This window comes from Leuciscus leuciscus (genome assembly GCF_965113295.1).
Source record: "Leuciscus leuciscus genome assembly, chromosome: 8".
Lineage (NCBI taxonomy): Eukaryota > Metazoa > Chordata > Actinopteri > Cypriniformes > Leuciscidae > Leuciscus > Leuciscus leuciscus.
Window position 1 is genome coordinate 17684154 of NC_138732.1, and position 19665 is coordinate 17703818.

General features: G+C 37.2%; 1 protein-coding gene across 3 annotated transcripts; it reads right to left on the minus strand.

Annotated features, from left to right (window-relative positions):
* Positions 1 to 2166: 2166 nt before the first annotated feature.
* Positions 2167 to 19246, minus strand: elovl6 (ELOVL fatty acid elongase 6). Of its 3 annotated transcripts, none has more exons than XM_082177631.1 (5): positions 18943 to 19246; positions 10063 to 10194; positions 9485 to 9561; positions 8955 to 9106; positions 2167 to 4301 (listed from the first exon to the last, which is right to left on the minus strand). In XM_082177631.1, the coding sequence occupies exons 2-5, from the start codon at positions 10087 to 10089 to the stop codon at positions 3868 to 3870; spliced, it is 690 nt and encodes a 229-aa protein (XP_082033757.1). In that variant the 5' UTR covers positions 10090 to 10194; positions 18943 to 19246; the 3' UTR covers positions 2167 to 3867. The 3 variants fall into 3 exon arrangements, with proteins under 3 accessions (XP_082033757.1, XP_082033756.1, XP_082033755.1); XM_082177630.1 differs by having other exon boundaries at positions 9485 to 9564; XM_082177629.1 differs by lacking the exon at positions 9485 to 9561 and having other exon boundaries at positions 18943 to 19238.
* Positions 19247 to 19665: the final 419 nt, after the last annotated feature.

Below are 19665 nucleotides of genomic sequence, written 5' to 3' on the forward strand. Positions count from 1 at the left end.
ACGAGAAAAAGTTACATCCATAAAAAGTAGCTAGTAAAACAATTAGTTATTTTTTAGGGAGTAACTCAATATTCTAACACATTACTTTCAAAATGTACATTCCCAAACCCTGTATATGAGACTTGCTAGTCATTCATTTATATTTATGCAAATTTTTAAGCTACTTTATTTGTAGTTTTCATTCATTACAGTCGCTTATAAATAATTATGCAAAAATTTCTGGAAGCAGTTCAATTTTAAATCTGTCCCAGTCCTGACTGACATGCTGCACAGTCTGTGGAGTCTTTGACCTTTCAAAATGATAACTGATATTTTGTGAGCTAGACAGAGCATGGCACATCTGACCTAAGGCTTTTTGTGGCATTCTCCATAGGGGCAGTGAGTGAGTCAAATCAAGTTCATTGCCTTACACGTGACTGTAATGCAAAGACGTGAATGAAATACTTTGGTGACACAAGGGAAGATAACTCGGTTGACAGTGACACTAGATTTCAGAGAACATATTATTGTATGAGGAAGTATATAATGTATGTCTACGTCTAGATGAGACGGGTTTAATTCTTCCCCAATCCTCCCCCACCCCGGTGCTGAATACTTCAAATCGTGCACTGTAGTAATAAGTCATTTTTCCTGTAGCCAGTGATTGGTTGAAAGGGTGTTAACAGTCCTGTAGGGCTGAACTTTCAACATGTCACACACATTTTGTTTTTCATTTTCACCAGTTTTTTTTGTTTGAGAAGCAATAAGCATGCAGGGATGAAAAAAAGAAAATGAAAACGGTAAAGAACCTGCTGGTTACTCAAGGTAGAACATACTGGAACAACATACAAAATGTGTACAAAGAACAATTTATGAAATTATTTAATTCAGTTGATTTGTACAACCCAAATTGAAGTTAATTCTAAGTTATCTGAAGTTAATTGCACAGTTTTATGCTAGGGGTGGCACGGTACATGAAAAAACATCCGAACCGTTCGGTTCGCTTGTCTCGGTTCGGTGCGTGTGTGCGTCGCGCGGTTCGCACGGTTCGACGCATGCGCAATGTAGCCTTGTGCCCGTGCTACTGCTAATACAATGCTAAATCATAAATCAGACAAATGTAGAATAACATTACAATGTCCAGCAATCGATTTAAATAGTACACTGGGTTTACTTAGACATTTAATGAGATCAACTCCACTAGGCTATATGTTGTTTTTTTCACGTGAATAAATAGGCTACATAGATCGACTGTTCCACGTACCGGTATGTACTTTAATGGTCCAGTGGCAGAACTTGCCAAGCGTGTCAAAGGTTCTGAGTTCTAATCTGCACTCGTATATATTTTTCTTTTTCATCAAAACCGATTATGTTTATCAGCGGTTGTATATCAAGCAGGGACAGATTTGTATGAATTTTGTTTTGTGATTTCATCGGAACGAATAGAGTAGCCTAGAGTCTCCTCAACGGACTGAAGCGCGCGTCTGAGTGAAGAATGTGCGGCCGCTGCGGTGTGTGCGCGAGCCACGAGAACACTGTATCAGCGCCACTGATCGCAACGGCAACGAGCACTTTGATCACTTGATTAAAAAAAACACATTTCAGCGCTAGATTGCTTCTTATTTAACAAACGAACGAAACGAATACTTTGCTAGTTAACTGGAAATGTTTTATTTATTTGTATTGGTACATCCGTGCTGGGACATAACTGGCAAAAAGTGGTGACAAATAACTGTCCGACACAGCCCACGGGAAATGAGAAGCTGCGTTTTGCAAACACACCCCATTTATGAAATAAATAAATTAATAATTAGATAATTCAGCTATATATCATATGCTGAAGTAAATTTTTGGAGTGTTAAAGATTAAAAGAAAAAACAACAACAAGAACCGTACAGAACCGAAAACCGTGACCCTAAAACCGTGATACGAACCGAACCGTGGGTTTTGTGAACCGTGCCACCCCTATTTTATGCACACACCAGAATACCCTCATTGTGTCTACATCACTGGAATGGTAATTAGCATTTAAATGTTTTCTTGAAGTGACACACTGTAACTGTGACTTAAAGGTGGATGGTTTTGATTTATTACACAGGCCTATAATTGTGATGTTCATTTAAAATGCCAAAATCTCAAACTTTTTGACTTCAGAGCCTTTATCTGAGACAATCTTTGAAGAACTGATATCTACCTCTGGTACTTTTGGTGTCATCAATTGTTTTTCAATTTAATGCAGTGCATCTTTGTTTTATATAACATTTTTAGTATTTTATGTAAGATTGTGGTAATATTGTGATTGTTTTAATAACTACATTTTAACTCTTATTGGACAGAATTTTATTACACTTTATCTCCTGTCCCAAGATTTCTAGTCAAATATGGCATTATGTGATGTAAATTTGTCAGCTCTGTACCATTTCATAGTACTTTTAACACTATTTCCATAAGGTTTAAATGTCTTTTGTAGTCACTCTTTCTCACATATTTACTGCCCAATGCTTAGTATGGCTTTAGAAAGCAGGACAGTCTGAACTTATGTGTAATGTCTTATGTCATTGTTGCTGAGGCAATAGTGCTCCCATCTGGCATGTTGCTGAGCCTGTTCACCACAAGAGTGACAGTTCATATGTCTTTCCTGCAGAGATGATAGCAAAATATGTACCACAAAGAATATCTCACAGTCCTACCAAGGTAAACAAGGAGAAATGGAATTAAAAAACACAGACACTTATTTCAGCACTCACGGCTCTTTGTTAAAATCGTCTATAGATGCTTTACATGTATACAGTGCAAATGCACAAGAGCACAATAGACACCATTCAGTTATTCAGGTTTGTTACAGTGAATATAGACATTTTGTGTAAGTATGCTTGACTTCATGATCCTTTAGACAGGGCTTGTTTGGACTCTGTATGCCGTTGGTCTTTGGAATAGATGATAATTATGAGCTTAAGCCATGGGAAGAAGGCCAGGCATTTCAGAGGTCAGAACAACCACAGATTCAGAGAGGTCCGATGATTCATACTCCACAAGGGCCTCAGGTCTTCTGATGATCATTTGGCTGAAATGTCCTCTCAAAACGGCCTTCACTGGTCTTTGTCTTCTATCTTCTCTCTCTCTCTTTTTTTAAATACTTGTGTGGTTGCTTGTGTATGTGTGATCCATGGCATAAACATTTCAGGCCTATTTGACTACCTTAACTATTTTGCCCTTTTTAATGTCTTTTCTTTTTTTTTTTTTCTAAAATGATATGAACATCAAATGGAAAACTCTAAGTCCTGAGAGGATTTTGGTGCTGCGATGCTGAACACACTGTGGCATTTTTAGCTCAACATTGACCAGTCATCCATTGACATGGCTTTCATACAAAACTATCATACACACTCTAGTATCTAATCAATACAAAATAAAAATGCAACGGAAACACTTAATGTTTAGACATAACCACACAAATATTGATTCTATCCATATAATTTTCTCTGAATTTTTTCCCCAAATGTCCCAGTCCATTTAAACTTCTCCTTAATTCTGTTTGAATTTATTTTGCATCCCTTTTTAATCTATACATTTTTTTTTTAAATGCAGAGAATTGAATTGGGCACATAAACATCACATAAAGACACATTTTTTTGTTCTTTTTTGTTCAACTGATATAATCATAATGATTTCTCAGTGCAACTCAATAGAGCACCCCTAGTGGCAGGGAAATTTATCTCTATACGTTAGTAGTACAGTATGCACAAGCTTTGATCGTAGCCTCTCATGGTCTCCTCTTCTTTCTTCTGCAAGTCCATAAGCCCTAACTGTAAAGACTCATCCATCCACTAACCATTCATTGGTCCACTTTGCTCTCCTTGATTCACTTTTCAAAATCATTTTCTTGATTTACTGGCTTTTCCTGGCTGCGTTGGATTTGGTCTTTGTCATGTAGGCTTCGAAGAAGAACTGACAGAAGAGCACAAAGTAGCTGAGGTACATGAGGGATGACCACACAATGTTCTGCACATGGGACGGGCACTCTTGGCCTTGCTGCATCCACGAATACACCAGGTAGTTGACCACGCAGCCCATCACCATTTGGGTGATCTGCGTCAGGGTGATGAACATGGCGAACTTGCGAGAGATTTTGAAGCCGGCGGCCCGAAGAGCGTAGTAAGAATACATGACGGCATGCACCAGATAGTTCATGGTCATGAACCAGCCCCCGCCGGCCACCATGTCCTTGTAGGAGTACCATGAGTAGAGCAACACTGTGATGTGATGATACCAGTGCAGGAAGATCAGCTTTTGCTTGCGTAAAACAATGAATAGTGTGTCTCCTGAAAGTATAAGAGCAAGAGACTGATTGTGAGAGAGAAACAAAAATGCTGGTAACTGTGAAACTATTGGCTGTCTCAGATATGGTATCTTGTTATTTTTGTGTTATTGATAATAGTAAGTAGAGATTAAGGTATTAAATTAAACTTGCATGTTCTAGATCTTGAATATCTAATCAGGGCAAAGTGTTCCAATGCATTCACAAGACAAAACAAGTTTTATTTGGCCAATGTAGCAGTTCAAACTGTGAAAACACCACTGTGCTAAAGAATGTTCAGAATGAAGCATTAAAACATTTTAAGTTGCACATTAAGTCGGTTTTTCTGCTGTTGTAGAGAAACATATTTGAAACCCCCCCCCCCCCCCCCCCCCCCACCTGCATGCACCAACATAAAGACACTCACAGACATTACCTTACTTGGAAAATCCTATAGGATTTATTTGAAACATTGTAATTGATACAGTACTACTAATCAACTGCAACAGGCTTCTTTTGTGTTGGTTATATGAAGTCTCTAAGTGCCATCTTAACTTGGCTTCATACTGTCAGAAGTTCATATTTTGAGACCCACAAAACACGGGTCTTTTTTCATTACCAACGTTGTACTGGTGAATCCGAGGCCGAGATAGACCTAGTCATATTTTCTTGTCTTTAAAACAGTGTCTTCACCAGACATGATGGTTGTAGTGCCACACTTGAAAAGCTGTCTACACTGGAAGTGTAAAAAAAAAAGAAGAAGAAAAGGGTTCTATTTGCTTTTGTCGTTTCCCGCCACTCAAGTCTGGTGTAGACACTTTGTTTGGGTAGTTGTGACGTTTGAAGTAGATTCATCGAGTTAAAAGACTTTAACTCGCTAGAGTGTGGAACTGAGAAAAATGACTTTAAAGATTTTTAGTTGTCCCGCCAAATTAATTATAGGTAGGACACTGGAAATATGGCAAATAGATGTTTTAGTTATGAAAATTATATACATAAAAAAATCTTGAGCTCAAACTTGACCTTTGACCACTATTTTAAAGTTACTGTACTCTACCTTTGTATTGTCAGCAAAAAGTGAGAAGTCATGCCATGGCAAAAGGCAGTAACTTCCACATTATCAATATTTGGTTGCTGATCACCATTAACAAAATCATTATAGTAACACCTGTATAAAATCTAGTGATCATGGCATTTATTTTGTATGATTTACAATTATTTATAGCCATCTACTTATTGCTATCCTGTGCTTTGGTTACATTCTGATGGCATTATTAACACATTTGACATGACAAAATACCTCCATAGATATACTGTATTAGTCCAGCGTTGGGTCGACCGTGTTTAGGGCGGTGCTGAAGGCGCCGGCGAAGTTTTGGCACTCTGCCAGCTAGATGCATGAGTGTTTCAACCAGGTCTGGTACCCGAACTGGGTGAGGCGGGGCTTTAGTTCTTTGTTGTATTCATCTGCTACGGCATGTGTAACAATTTTCTGTCAACTCTGCATAATCCTTCGCGATCGATATCGCACGTTTCTCGATGGAGAATCAGACCATACTAAATGTTCTGACTGCGTTTGTGCAGGACAAAGCTCTGAGGACACCAGAAGTTAGAGGGACTGATGGCAGCTGTACAAAGTACACAGGCTACACCGTAATTTTAATTTTAATTTTAATGGACAGTAAAACAAAGCCAGATAACTGTACAATCTGGTAGGTAGCATTATTTGATAGAACACCGGCACAGTAACTTCATATTGACGCGCGGCTAAACAAAGGCAGAGTACCGTAACTCAATTTGAGCGTTCCAAAACAAAGCCAAAGAGCGGTAACTGGTGTTACGGTGTTCTGCCTTGGTTTCTCATGGGCTTTTGGAAATTACTGTTAAGACAACTCATTATTTTCTCGAAAAAACAACGGAATTGATTCAAGATACTCATCCACATGATAAAGGAGGTCTTGAATGTGCCAAAAATATAAATAACTCATTTTCGACCAAAAACGAAGTTACGGTCTTTTGCCTTTGCACGGCAGAGTTCTTTCAGAAATGTGTCCATGCTTATTGCAGAACTATTCATTGATATTTTTACATGCCTCACTGTAATACTCAATTCTGACTCTTCAGTCGTGGTGTCTAGTGGTATGTTATTCCATGAGAACTAATACAAGTAATGAAATATTGCTCAAGCGGGTACTGCGAGTCATCTTGAGGTAAAAAAAAAAAATCTAATTAATATTTTGTTTAATTATTTACATATGTAGCAAGTAGCTGCATAATAAGCAGCATCGTTTCACAGTGGGGTCTTGTATCACCCTGAAGAGGTTTCTTTTGCTTAACTATCTGGTGACTGTACACTATCCCTTAGCCTTCCCATGCCCCCCTTTTTATAACTCCAATCACATTCCAAACCATCTAAAACATTGTTTTATTCAGTCTGAAATGTCTGAGTCTAAGTCTGTCACCAAAATGATTTAGGGCCAGATTTACTAAACAGGGCAAATTATTTTGACAGTGCAATTCCAAAAAAGCGCCAATGGGAGTGGAAAGCTCTGTGTTTGATCTACTAACAATGCGCAAATTAAAGAACACTGACAAAGCCGGATCATTTCCATAATGACTAATGCAATCTACCAACAACAGCGCAAATTAGCATCTGGTTTAAGACATGCTTTTTTGGGGGCGGCCGGTAAATAATGCCGCAAATACCAGTAAATTAACTAGCGCAAACCTTAGTAAATCACCTTGCGTTTAAATACTCTCCTCCCATAAATTTTGCATCTGAAAGGGCTACTACTCTTGAACTACTACAAATGCATATGCAATAAGATCATGCCTTTTCAGCGCTAATTTTTCACTGCGTGTCTTTAGTAAATCCTGACAGTAGTTTTCTAACGCCAAAAAGAGGGTTTGCACTGGCGCAAGCTATTAGTAAATTTGGGCCTTGGTTTCTAAACATTATTTGCCTCCAAACACAAGATCACATGTTTCACACCTTTTTTTAAATTGTATTTCATCTACTCGCTCTGAGGCCCAAGTAATTTATAATGTACGAAAAGAGTGTCACAGGCTTCCCTGGTTCCAGCAACTTTTTATTATTTTATTATTGATACTTTATGCCAGTTTCCCAGTAAGTGAAGATTTTTTTCCTCTTGAACACAATGGAATGGAAACGGTATATACTTATATCAGAGAAGGCAAGCTCATGTTTTCAGTTGGTCAAAAGTCTATATATGTTGGTGTGTCTCCTGCTGTACATAACTGACTCATCACGGTTGGCCTGGCCCTAATTAGGGATGTTAAGGTCCTCAAGTTGTCTTAGTGCTGTCTGTTTGTCTCTACAATGGGCCTGGTAGCCCACTAACCGCCAGGACATGGCAAACACAATAGGCCCAGGCAGGCGGAAAATAGAACCACTATCCCAGATTTCTAGACTTGGGGTTATGCTGCAAGGTCCACGCTAACAAATTCTGTTACGCTTTCACAACCAATTATTTTCATGCAGATGAACACTAGGCTTCTCAGTAGTGCTTTGTCACTTGAGCAGGCTACATAGAAGAGGCAGAATGTATTTAACTAGAACCATTATACTTAATTTCTCTGTTAAATTACTACAGTTGTTTTAAATGGAGTTAAGGATTTGGTAATGTGGCTACAACTGTTGCTGTGGTTATTTATTTGCATTAACTATTTTAGTATCAAATCCAACAGTGTGAGAATGAAGTCTAACTTTACAAAAGAAAAATTATGTGGCCTATTTACTATTGAATGATTTTTTAGTCTATAGTTTTGCTTCATACAGATGAAGCATTTATACAAATGGTCTAATTTCTGTTTACTATTGTCTTTTTAGAGCTGCTTTACAGCAGAATTGAATAATTTTTCTGTTTATCACTGTAAAGCTGCTTTGAAACAGTCTGTATTGTATAAAGTGATTGTATAAATAAAGGTAACTTGACTTGTTTATATTTGAAATTGACACACACACACACACACACACACACACACACACACACACACACACACACACACACACACACACACACACACACCCCTACCCAAAAGAAACACACCCCTCCCTTCATTGCTCTGCCCTCCAAAATAATGAACATGCTATGCAACGACACAGGCAACGATAACAGTATGGATGAATCAGCTGTGATTCAACAACAACAACAGCATATATTGGTTCTGTGAAACATGGCAAAACCAATGTTACTTATCGAGCAGAAACAAAGCAAACTCGGTGTCCGTTTTCAGGCCTTCTCACACTCTAACATCTCTCCAGCGCTGGAAAGCTTTTTTAATATTAAAGCGGGTCCTTTTGCCTGATCGTAACCCTCTGTGGTAATATCTCAGCCATCTCTCTTTCTACAAATGTCCCGCTTTCTCAAACTCTTTCCTTCCCCATCATGAGCCTATATGCCACTATTGCTGAATGTTGTGGTGACCGGTCCGATCCACTTTTTTCCCTCCTATTTACTCAGCCAGGACTAGGTGCAAACACAATATTTTTTTTCTTCAGCACACACACACAGAACAGACATCTAGCAAATATTCACAAAATGGTTTGTTCGGGTGTTGATTTCAATTTTCAACTGCTTTTCTCAGAAATCACTTACTGCACCTTTTAATCTTCACCCATAAAACTGAAATGGGTCTTATTCATGTATAATCTCACCTAGTTCAGGTGCCTTGCTGAGGACAAAAGCATAGGCCCAGAACTTGCTGACTGGTCCGTTGTAGAAACTCTGATCGCACACTGACTGCTTTAGGCCTTTGGTCATCAAGATGTTCATCATGTAGCCTCCGGTTCTGATGGCACCAAATATACTGAAGAAGGAGGTGCAACAAAACAAAAGAGACATTTAAAAATCAAATACAATCGACTTTTTAAATAGTGTTTATTACTTTATTTGACTGTTAGAACTCAGGGCATAGCATTACTAATAACAATGCTTTATTCAATGCTTTATGGCTGAGCAGTTACTTGGCACTCAGGTTCCAGTTTTAGGTTTCTTATAAAGCTGCCAATGGCTGGATCATGTGAAAAACCTGGAAGTGCGAGGTAGCCTGTGTCACCCCATTTCTACAGTAACTATGGTGCTGATCTTCACACATAGAAGAGTGTGTGATATGTTATATCATTGTGCCCTTTACTATATAATTTAGATATCAATACAAAATCATATATGCAGGCCTCTTATGTACCATATATGCAGGTCTTTATGAAGTAACTTGGAACGAGGAAGTGGCTTGTTTTTCTGCCTATAATGAACACCATTAATCTGCTAAAACATGAAACAATTTATGAATACACAGTATTCACTGCAGTGTTGTATTGTAACGTGCAAAGCGACATCATTTAAAAATCACATTAATGTGAATTGTCTTTCCATGTTGACTGGTTTAAGTCTTTTTAAACTATAATTTGTTTGCAAAATTGAGAAAATGACAAGGGAAGGTCGTCTCAAACTTTGCTTTCATCTTGTACTGCCATTGCATAATGACGTTTGGTTTAATGTGCAGTGAAATCTTCGTAGTGCCTGTGGTGTAAAAATATCACTCAACTGTCTGTGATAGTAATGACCTACATATTTCTAATTTACATTTACTACATTTAATATTTCCATCATAATAACAGCAATATGTTAAAGAAAGCAAATATGTTTTAGCATTAACAGGTGCTGTAAGCTAATGGATAGATGCATGTAATGTGTGTATGTCAAATACACACTCAAACATTTGCATGTAAGACATATGACCCATTTACCAATAGACATATTTACCTGAAGGCTGCAAGTGTTAAAGACCATAGTACTAAAGGTTTCCTCAACTCAAACTTCTCCCTTTGTTTCATTAAATGCCGCCCACCAAGTATGCAGGCAGCGTAAAGCGCAGAGAAGAGGAAGGACTTCTTCCTGTAAGGAGGGAGATGATAATAAAATTAGTATAGTCCAAGAAAACTCAAGTATCCACAACAACCTTCAGTGTGTCCATCTGCTCAATCAACTAGCATTTCAAAAACTTTTCAAAGTCAGACTATATCAGTATCTTTATTATTTTGTTGATTAATGTTTAGAACACCAGAACCAACTATAAATCCTATATGGGATATGCAAGTGCTCATTTAACAGATGCTTTTTCCCAAACTAAATATTCATATGTATGTACACTTACCGTTCAAAGTTTTTATGGAAACTGTGTTACTTTTTTTCAGGTTACTTTGATAAATATACATTTTAAATGGTAGTCATTTATAATGACACTTTTGATCAATTTAACGCATCCTTGCTGAATAAAAGTATTAATTTCTTTAAAAAATCACCCCAAACTTTTGAACGGTAGTGTATGCTTAATGGCTCATATTTTAACTGAGAAAAACATTTCATTCACAAGCACTACATTTTCTTTCAATTTGCATTTTGACACGTTGTGTAAAACACAAGCCTCATATTACATTGTCAAATTTGTAGACTTTGCATATGGTGAAAAGGCCTCCTGCAAACTGGTCCTGTGACTTTTCTGACTATATTATAATGCAGTTATGTAGCTGTTAAAAAAAACAAGAGAGTAGCCAGAGCTTTTTTTGGAACTCACAATTCCAGTCTCAAAACATTTGCATACTGGTCGATATTGTGTACAAGTTTTGATGTTATGCTTTTTTCTTTTCTTTTTTAAATATGACATTACATCAGGATTTAATGTATTTGGCTCAGCAACTTTGGCCAAATGCATCAAACATTACATAAATTGTTTCTTAAATCCTATATTCATCACTTATCTTGCCAAAATGAAATAAACTGTTGTTGGAGCTTTTTATCACAAACAGCTTATTGGGCTTATTTTGACAGCTTGTGTTGCTTTTAGGAGCTCATATTATCTGGCAGTGCTGTACTGCATTATCTAGAAGCTGGAAATATCCACAGTGCCGTCTAATTCATTTTTGAGGGCATTTTGATCCCCCTAAATCTGATTTATAATAAATTTGCTTCCATAACGCCCCATCCATGCCTTTTGAATGCCGAGGAAATTGTAATTGAAAGAAAATAATGTTCTGGTGACACAGTTGGGAAACGTCTGTATATAAAGTAACTCCATTAAAAACATAAATAACGATAAGGGTACTAACATCACAATGTCAAACTTTCAATACCAACATGAGAGCAATTTCATGGTTCTGTGCTATTTTTGATACCAAGCACACAAATTAAATTGAAACAATGGCATAGTAATAACTCAATTGTTCTATTGCTTGTAATTTCTTTTTGTTAAAGTACTTTGTTTTTTACACTAGTATCAAGTAAATATTATCAAATGAATCAACTTAAATTGTTGGTTAAATAGTCCGATATGTGTATTAATACTCATTTGATGCTGTCAGAGCAAAAACTGACCTTTAATTAAAATGAACTGTGTTTCTTTTCACATCCCTATTGAAACATAAGCTTTAATTAATAATGACAGTGTTTATTTTCGGTTAATGGCAGAAGTCAGCCAGATGGGAGCTTTGCCAGTCCAGCATCCAGCCGGCATTATGGGCCAAAACTAGGGCACGTCTCTCCCTCCCAGTATCATCTCCTGTGTGACTCTGTTCTCTTTCCAAGAACTACAGTCGAATAGGTAAACGAGGAACCCTAGAGGTTCTTCTGGGTTTTAATCACCCATTGGATAAAGCCTCAGACAATTCATCTATATATAAAAATTCTAATGATACATTGAATTAAGTCAAAATATATAGTTCTAAGCGTATATAGTTTTATATATAGTTCTAAGCGTCTTTGTACTGTAGTAATCTCTTCTTTTTTTGTTACACATGACCTCTATAGGCTTGGGTGTAGGTTGTGAAGGCACACTGGGCATCATTTTATTTTTCTGCCTAGTGGATGTGAGAAACACTGACCTCACTCTGCTTATAACAGTGAGTCCATTCAATGTATACAGCCCCCTCCAACCTTGACTTGTCATTGCTTTGTTCTTTGTGTACAAAGGGAGACTGCAGCAGTATGCACATATATTATAGGACCGATTTATCAGTGTTATTGGAAGATTGAACTCTTGTTACTGGCTGCTATTTAGTTAAATGCACTGGTTATTGACACATTTTCTTCACAGTGCCAGCTAGCAAGAAGCTTGTACTTGAGAAAACTGCTTCTGCTAATCCATTACAAACTTCTGTTTGCATGCCATTATGCATTCATTACGTTAGACGCAGCTAGGGCTGGGTGACAGAGAGAGAGAGAAAAAAAAAAAGATATTCAATATTTAAAAGGTTTAAAAGGGACAATCATTTTGACTTTGACCAAACAGCCATTGTAGCCAATTAGATAGCTGTTTATTGCAAGAAAACTAGTTAAAAGCTTCTTGACATAATGAATTAAGGAAGAATATTTATTAATTTTCATTTATATTTTTTGTGCATACATATAACAATAAACTGCAATATTTACCTACACTACCCTTTTAAAAATTTTGGGATTTACTTTTTTTATTTTTTTATTAAAAGACGTATCTTAGGCTGACCAAGGCTGTGTTTGTTTGATCAAAAATACAGATATATAGTTATAATAACTATAACAGTTTTATTTTAATAGAATTTTCTTTGTATGTTTTAATTTATTGCTGTGCTATCATTATCAATGTTGAAAACACTTGTGCTGCTTATTACTTTTGTGGGAACCGTCATAGATTTTTTTTCAGGATTCTTTGATAAATAGAACGTTTAGTTCTAATATTTTACAGTTAGAAATTTACAGTTCAGTTTAAAAACATTTTTGGAACATTATAAATGTTCGTTTTAAAATTACTGTCACTTTTGATGTGTCCTTGCTGAAATATATATACAGTATATAGAAAATATTTTTTTTTTAATAAATGTAGTGTACATATGGGGACTTCTGAATGATGAACCACAGAATCAGAGTTTTGAACTGATTCACTAAAATTAATCAAACTTATGGGAAACACCCTGTTTTTACTGAAGTTTATGGTATTAAAACATCAATGAGTTTGATGAGAGCTGTTAAACTTGTCTAATGACGTAATATTAAGGGAACTTATTTGTCAAATAAAAGGTGCATCACATCATTGTAATCACAATGTAGCTTCATTCTATATCTCCAGCAAAATAATCTCAAATATATTTCCAGTGTGCAATATATTGTCCAGCCATAGATGCAGCAAAGAAATTAATAAAGGTTATTCATTTAAGACTGGATGTTCAGATGGGTTATTGAGCTGTGCTGCAGTGAATGACAAAAACAACATCACTCCCTTTTTTATTAGCACCATATCAGGAGTTTTGGGGAGAACTTCAAAGACCCTGCAAGAGGAGTGAGCGAGTGAGTTATATGCCATACGGCTGCAGTAAAACCCTGCCTTAGTACTGACCATCCAATGGAGATGCGATATTCCCATCAGGCCTTGTTGTTACTGTCCAAAAAAAAAAGAGAAGAAAAAGCAAAGCTCTAGCAGCTTCCATATAATGCACCGAAAATGATACAGAAAAAGGTTGTAGAAGAGGAACCACAAATATTTTATTTCAGCAAAACAGATTCAGGTCTTGCGTCATCAACGTAAGTAGGTCTATTTATTGCAAGACCATCAATTATTTGAAAAACTTCAACTGTGTTTTTGTCTATGCTCTCATTTTTCCAGCTGAGAGCATCATACCTGCAGTGGACAAAGACTGATGGTGAAGCTACTTGCAAGGGATCACATCTGGCCCAAGCTGTTTGCACTAGAAGTGCTTCCCAAGTAATTTAGAGCCGCTAAATAAACGAAATCTGCAGCCCTAATAGCAGTTTTAGACTAATGACGATAGCAGAATCTATTCTGCTAGATGCAGTGATTTTTAACCGAACGCAGCACAATGCTGGGCAAGTGCAGGGTGGTATAGAATTCAAGCACAGAAAATATTTTCTGTCAGAGCAAAACCTTGACGTTATGAGGACATGCAAATGCAGTTAAAAAAAAAAAAATATTCCATGTTAAGTTGCAAAATATAGATGCATAGTGAAATACTACTTTGTTTTCTTGCTAAACAGCTCTCTGTCTAACGCTCTGGGTGCGATAACATGCTTAAGACTAAACAAACCAACGGCTGATGTTATAATTTTTGACATGGTGTAAAGGGCTTTAGCCAGAGGTATTTGATTTTCTCCACTACCCTTTCTAAAACATCAAATGCAATCCCTTCTTCGGGGTTACTTGTGGTGAAAATAGAAACAAGGTGACTGCTCTTTCAGAGGTCAAATTTTGAAATGCATTTTTTTTTTTGTGTGTGCTCTGAGATGAGCTTTTTTAGACTTTGAAGGATGCAGGAAAAGCAAATCTACTTTATAAAGATAATCTATCAAGGCCAGTGGCGGTATTTTTCGGAGACTGCATCTCACAATGTGGTGTAGTAAAGTGGCTTGTCTGCATTTATAAGATTGTATTAAGTAGCATTTATTGCAGGGGACATCGGTTTGATGGTGCCAGGAAACTCTCTATTATCTGTCACTATTATGTAAGCCTGGCAGTCCGTGTGGAATTCAGTCCACTTTTATTTATCCACAGTGTTTCTGTGCCTCCTGTCTGCTTGTCTTTTGAGAGACTGACTCTTACAGTGAGATCTCATTAAAGAAACCTTTGGGCAGTGCAGTGTAGTGAGGATAGAGGATAAAAATACTCCCAGATTAGAGATGACCTGTGGCAATCTTCACAACCTGAGGCTAATTCTCTCTGGTCAACTCAGACCAACACAAAACATGGCTCAATGCACAAGCTATGGCAGATCTGTCTTATTGATCTTTGCTGAGAATTGTTTTGCCAATTAAAAATAATAATAATAATATATATTATATATATAATATACTTTTTAATAATTATATAAGAACAGATGCCAATTTGGCTGTCTAGTATGACCTGTAAAACACATGCACAAACTTTTACTGCTACATTCAATACATTTTTTAGCACTGACGTGGCCGTTGAAATGCAGTAGGACTTGTTGGAGTAAGAGAATTTGAAATATACTTCCAATAAATGGGCCTCTTGAAAATATCTAGCATCTTTTTTGTGTGTTTTTTTAAAAGGTTTTCTGTATCCTGTACTGTTGTTCATGAGGCACTCAATAATAATAAAAAAGATCTCTCTAATTTGAACAGCCTTTGTTACCTATAAAATAACAGGATGCATTGAACATTGAGGTGATAATTATATCCAAATCTGCATTTATACTTAAGATCTTTTCTTCACAGAACTTCAGGAAAGTCTGAGCTGAAACAACTGTGCTTGCCTAACATAAATAAATAATGCAAGAATTGTTTATCAGAGCTGACATTTCTGTTTCCCTGATCATCAGGAAGATGTACGAATGGATCCTGTGGTGTTGCAGTCATTCATCACAGAGCGGAACGTGGGATTATTAAAGGAGAGACGTGCCTAGCAGCTTCTTTTCAAATCCAAACGGGAGGGGTTCTGAAAAATGCGTTTCAAGCAAATGTGTACTCTCTTTATCTATGCATTTCCCTCGAATGCAAAAGAAGCAATTACACAATGTGAATTACCAAGATGATCTATAGTCTTAAAAATGCTGAATTACAGTACAGCTAATTAGTATTTAAGCCCTTTGTTCATCCCCTCACTCGGCTGAATGACCTTTGTGCAAACAACCAAAGTATTTGCCAAAGTATATAAGGGCTTTGGGACTAAATGCTATTTAAAGGGATAGTTCACTCAAAAATTAAAATTGTGTCCTCACTTACCCTCAAGTTGTTTCAAACCAGTATGAGTTTATTTCTTCTGTTGAACACAAGAGTAGATATTTGGTAAAGAATGTTGGTAATCCAAAAAAAAATAAAAAAATTACTTCCATAGTATTTTTTTTTTTTTAATGGCTACCGCCAAGTGTCTGGTTACCAACATTTTTAAAAATATCTTCTTTTGTGTTTAACAGAAGAAAGAAACTCATACCGGCTTGGAACAAAATGAGGATGAGTACGTGATGACAAAATCTTCATTTTCGGGTGATCTATCCATTTAACTCATTACCTACATCTCTGCATCTGCCCATATCTGGCTCATTTTGGACACGAGCCTTCATTCACCTGTGTTGCAATGCAAACATCATCTGCCTTCCCTTATCTAGTGCAGTGAAAGATTCTAGTCTAGTCTGATCATGGGTGCCCCGGTAACATTTTCCTGATAAATTTTTGTTTGATGAGGTAGGCAAGCCGAAAAATCGCATTGCCTGCCCAGGCATAGACCTGGCACCAACTGTGAGCTGCACTTGTACATTAATGTAGAAATATAGCATGTGAAATTATATTACAAAGGGATGAATGTATTTTATAATAGTATAAAGCCAATGATCTGGTAATTTATTACCCTGATAAATTGATAGGAAGCACAAATAAAAATGAGAGAATTAAACAAATTTTTAAAAACAGTAGTGACCACGGGATGAAAACAACTCAAAGTTGGAACAGTAAAAAAAAAAAACTAGATAGGCCTAATAATGGCAAGGGCCATTATAATTATCTTACTCATAATGTTAATGTGACTACAAGTAAGTATTGTGACATCATGGAAATTGTGACTGTTGTAAGTTAACTAAATACCAGGAAAGAAGCATGATTTTAAAGCCTGTGTTGAATTGTTATTAATGACTTATGCTGGATGATTGAATGGCTTTGTCAGATGCCTGTCTATGTATGTATAGGTGTCTCTATTATTGGTGTTTTTTTGTTTTTTGTTTTTTACAGTGATAGTTTACCCCAAAATGACTCTGTGGAACACAAAAGGGGATGTCAGGCCATTCAGCGTTACCAGCGTTACCAGTTACCATTCAGCGTTACTGCATCTTTTCAGATACAATGAAAGTGAATGGTGACTCAGGTTGTCAATCTGCCTAAAATCATCTTTGGTCTTCTATAGAAGACAATAAGTGTTGTAAAGAGTTTTAAAAAAGGGTTGAGAATAAATAATGAAAAAATTATAATTTTTGGGTGAACTATCCCTTTAAATCTGCATTTCAGGGTTGTATACAGGCGTTAAACACCATTTCCTTCGCATTCCGTGTTTAAGTAAAGACAGGAAACCGACAGGCTGAAGTGATCAACAAAACAAAATTATTATTAAGCACATTACACCTAAAAACGTACTTTAAAGACAATCGGTGTTGCTCTTCACACAAGGAGGGATACAAGATGATAGATGTGATGCAAGCAACCCCGAGAAGTCGGCACAGTGACGCGGAAACATGATTGGTCAGAATTGTGTCAGCAGACATCAACAACCACATCTCATTGGTTGCTATGAATTCTTAACCAGCCTCACTTCTCCGTCTCTAAACGCGCTACAGAATTACAAAATTGTGACATTGATCCAAAGCAAGTAATCGTTTAGACGTTACCATGTGTCAGACACTATTAACAAACAGCACAGTTTCCTAAAAGAGAAACGTGCCAAATGTGCAATAAACAACGATGATTTCAGCCATTTCAGAATCAAGCTTACGTACGGAGCAGGCAATCTAATAGTGCTTCACTTGCATGTATGTTATTCATACCCAGCTAACATAGGGGGTCACCAGTTCATTGTTAGCTGGGTATGATTACCTGTATTGTGGCGTTTACATTTTGCAACAGAGATTGTGGGCTAGGCTAGGCTTTGAGTTTGAGCTAGTGATGGGAAGTCAGACTCGTTTTCGCGAATCGATTCTTTTGAACAGTTCGTTTAAGAGAACCGATTCAAAACTATTATTTACGTCATAGCGTGATGGTCACCTCATGGTCCCTGATATTGCATATTATAACGTTAGCCTACAATAAAGTCCTATTCATGTATATGTTTATTACGTTTCTTAATTATGTTTTAAGCCTATGGTGTTCATTGTAATGCTGCAGTTTATTAAAACCAATTCTATTTCGTGCGTGTAACTCACTAGTCAAATAATTCACTCAAATCAGTTCTTGGCAATTACAAATCGGACATATTGGAAGTAAGCGACTCACGGATTAATGAATCGTTTAGTTGTTAACCTCTCGGATGAATCCCTTCCGATTCGTGAGCATTTTCCTGACCTTTTTTGTCAACCGCTTCAACCGATTTATTGGAAAGATCCGAATCTAAAGAACGATTCTTTAACGAATCGCTACTTCGAGCAAGCTATTTAATATAGGGGTACGAATGATTTAAATAATGCATTCAGTTTTGTAAAAAAAAAAAAAAAAAAGATTCGAATAAACGTTTGCGTGGAATCCGAACACGCGAGGCATCCTAGGATGAAAGTTCCATTTGTCACGAAAGGGCATAAGCATGAACATCACCTTGAAACGGCTTTGCATCTGATTAGAGCAGCGATGCTTCAAATATAGCATCGCTCTTTACTCGAAGCACATTTGATTTGTTGAATAGAACACGATGCTGAAACAATATTGATGAGTCTCGGGGGGGAATGTCACACTGACTGTGCATATACCGTGGTCTGGATGGTAGCCCACCTGCCAGTGACTTTCAAGAGCCCCCCGTTTTTGAGCATTAGGATTAATGCATGGTTGAAATATTTAATATGCTAGTCAGTCAGTGCAAAACACGTTTACAAGCTATCTGATGGTACAACGGGGTTTGTAGGCGTGATTGTTATGGTCCAGAATATGTATCATGCAGCAGAGCTACTGTACCAGTTCTCTTGCATCCATCGAATGGCTTCATCTTCATTGAATTGCCTCTCGAATTCGTATTCTTGCAAAGCCAGCACCGACATGGTCTCTCGTCCTTTAAACGCTTACTGAAGAACGTTAGCCTCTTTGGCGACTAAATGAGTTGAGTTTCACGGATTTCCTATCTGTCTCGCAGGCTCAGCTCCAGCCTTGCCCTCGCATCGCTCTTGCCACCCCCAGCACATTCGTTGAGTTGTTCTCGAATGTCAGCCTATTTAACTCTCAGCCCGTGCCGGCATACGCCCTCCTCTCTTTTGAGGAAGAGGAGCGCAAGGTCCTAATGCCGCAGAACTGATGCATCCTCCGGAGCTGTCGTCATCTCAGACTGCGATGACCTTTGGCATATATTCATAAACGAGGCATTTTCATCATTTTCAGTCGATGTTCAGACTGTAGGCTACACTTCTTATTTGTGAACATAGATCAACTGTCACTCCTATCAGTCTAACATGTATTTCTCATGTAAACTAAACCAATCCATCATTTACAGGGTCTTAAACCCAGTGACCTGGATGTTCGCAGAATTTTTTTCCTTTTTTTCCTTTTTTTTTTTTTTTTTTTTTTTTACATTCGATAGTGATAGACAGGTCACTACTGTACCTGTAACTTAAACCTGCAAAAAATAAAAATGTATTTTTACATTTTTAAGTTACATCCCAGTGACCTGGATGTTCGCAGATTTTT